We start from the raw sequence: 1,259 nt of genomic DNA, 5'->3' as shown, positions 1-1,259 counted from the left end.
GCCCAGCTGAGCAGGAGGGGATAGGACACCCCAGTGCAGCCTCCATCCCAAACCCCTGCTCTCTGGAAAATCCTCGCCTCATGTCCCTGTGGAAACTGAAATATCAGGTGTGAATCCTCCCCCTCCCCTCGTGTCCCTGTGGAAACTGAAATATCAGGCGTGAATCCTCACCCTCCCCTCGTGTCCCTGTGGGGCAGCAGTGACAGACACCAAAGGGAGAGCCCGGGGATCCCCACAGAACTCAGGCTGGAAAAGGAAAGGAAACACAGAGCACCAAAGGATCTGCAAGACTCCAATTCACTCTCAGGGGTGCAGGGAGGGCCCCAGTGGCCCGTGCAGCCCCCAGAATCATACAGAGCTGCCATATAGAGATCTCTCTATGTATATATTTATAGGTATGTATATATTTATAGTGCCCTGGCTCAGAACAGCCGGGCCTGCTTCTTCAGCTCGTTCCTCTTCCACAGCGCCAGGCGGTCGAACTCGGCCATGGTCATGCCGAAGATCTGGTAGAATTCCTCCTGGGACAGGTGTCTCTGGGGAGAAACAGGAGGCTGGGCCAGAGCTGGGCACCTGCCAGGGGCTCTGAGGGCATCCCCTGCCCGCTGGGACAACGGGGTGACACGAGGCCAGCACTGCTCCCCTGGGAATGGGGGGGACCTGCCCCTCGTGGGCCCCTGCCACAGGCCCAGGGGGCCCTGTGACACTGCCCTGCCCCTCGTGTGCCCCTGCTAGAGGCACAGGGGACAGCAGGAGCCCTGTGACACTGCCCTGCCCCTCGTGTGCCCCTGCTAGAGGCACAGGGGACAGCAGGAGCCCTGTGACACTGCCCTGCCCCTGAGCAGACAGGGAGATGCTCCTCACACAGCCCCACACACCACGTGCCAGGGCCACCCCCATGGGATCAGGTCCCTCTGTGCCCTGGTTGTCCCCAGTGCCAAGGGCTCCTCTCACCTCTAACCGAGTCCTGTCCACGTCTTTGGGCAGCTGGTTCCTCCCCCTCGTCTTCACCAGGAGCAGCTCGTAGGGGTAAATCTGCACAGGGACAGGGACAGGGACCCTGTGGGGCAGCCACCAGACACTGGGGCACCCTTGGGAACGAGGGCAAGGCCTCCTGCTGTATTTAACAGGCTTTGGGTGGCACAGCTGCCTCCAGGGCTCGGCTGGGACAAGGAGAGGTGCGAGCTGCTCTCAGGGTGACTCTGATTCACCTCTGTGGTGGCTCTGGAACAACCTGCTCACTCTGCAAAAGCAGGAAT

At 61.0% G+C, this 1,259-nt stretch overlaps 1 protein-coding gene across 1 annotated transcript in view; it reads right to left on the bottom strand.

Annotated features, from left to right (window-relative positions):
• Positions 1-279: 279 nt before the first annotated feature.
• Positions 280-1,259, bottom strand: part of ABLIM3 (actin binding LIM protein family member 3) — a 13,835-nt gene continuing 12,855 nt past the window's right edge. The window contains exons 19-20 of the mRNA XM_031055175.1: positions 955-1,035; positions 280-536 (exon numbers count right to left, since the gene is read on the bottom strand). Of these exons, the coding sequence (XP_030911035.1) occupies positions 423-536; positions 955-1,035 (195 nt within the window). The 3' untranslated portion in view covers positions 280-422. The remainder of the gene's footprint in view (positions 537-954; positions 1,036-1,259) is intronic.

This window comes from Geospiza fortis, unplaced genomic scaffold (genome assembly GCF_000277835.1).
Source record: "Geospiza fortis unplaced genomic scaffold, GeoFor_1.0 scaffold55, whole genome shotgun sequence".
Taxonomy (NCBI): domain Eukaryota; kingdom Metazoa; phylum Chordata; class Aves; order Passeriformes; family Thraupidae; genus Geospiza; species Geospiza fortis.
The sequence above is the reverse complement of the archived record's forward strand: the minus strand, read 5'-3'. Positions and strand labels throughout refer to the sequence as shown.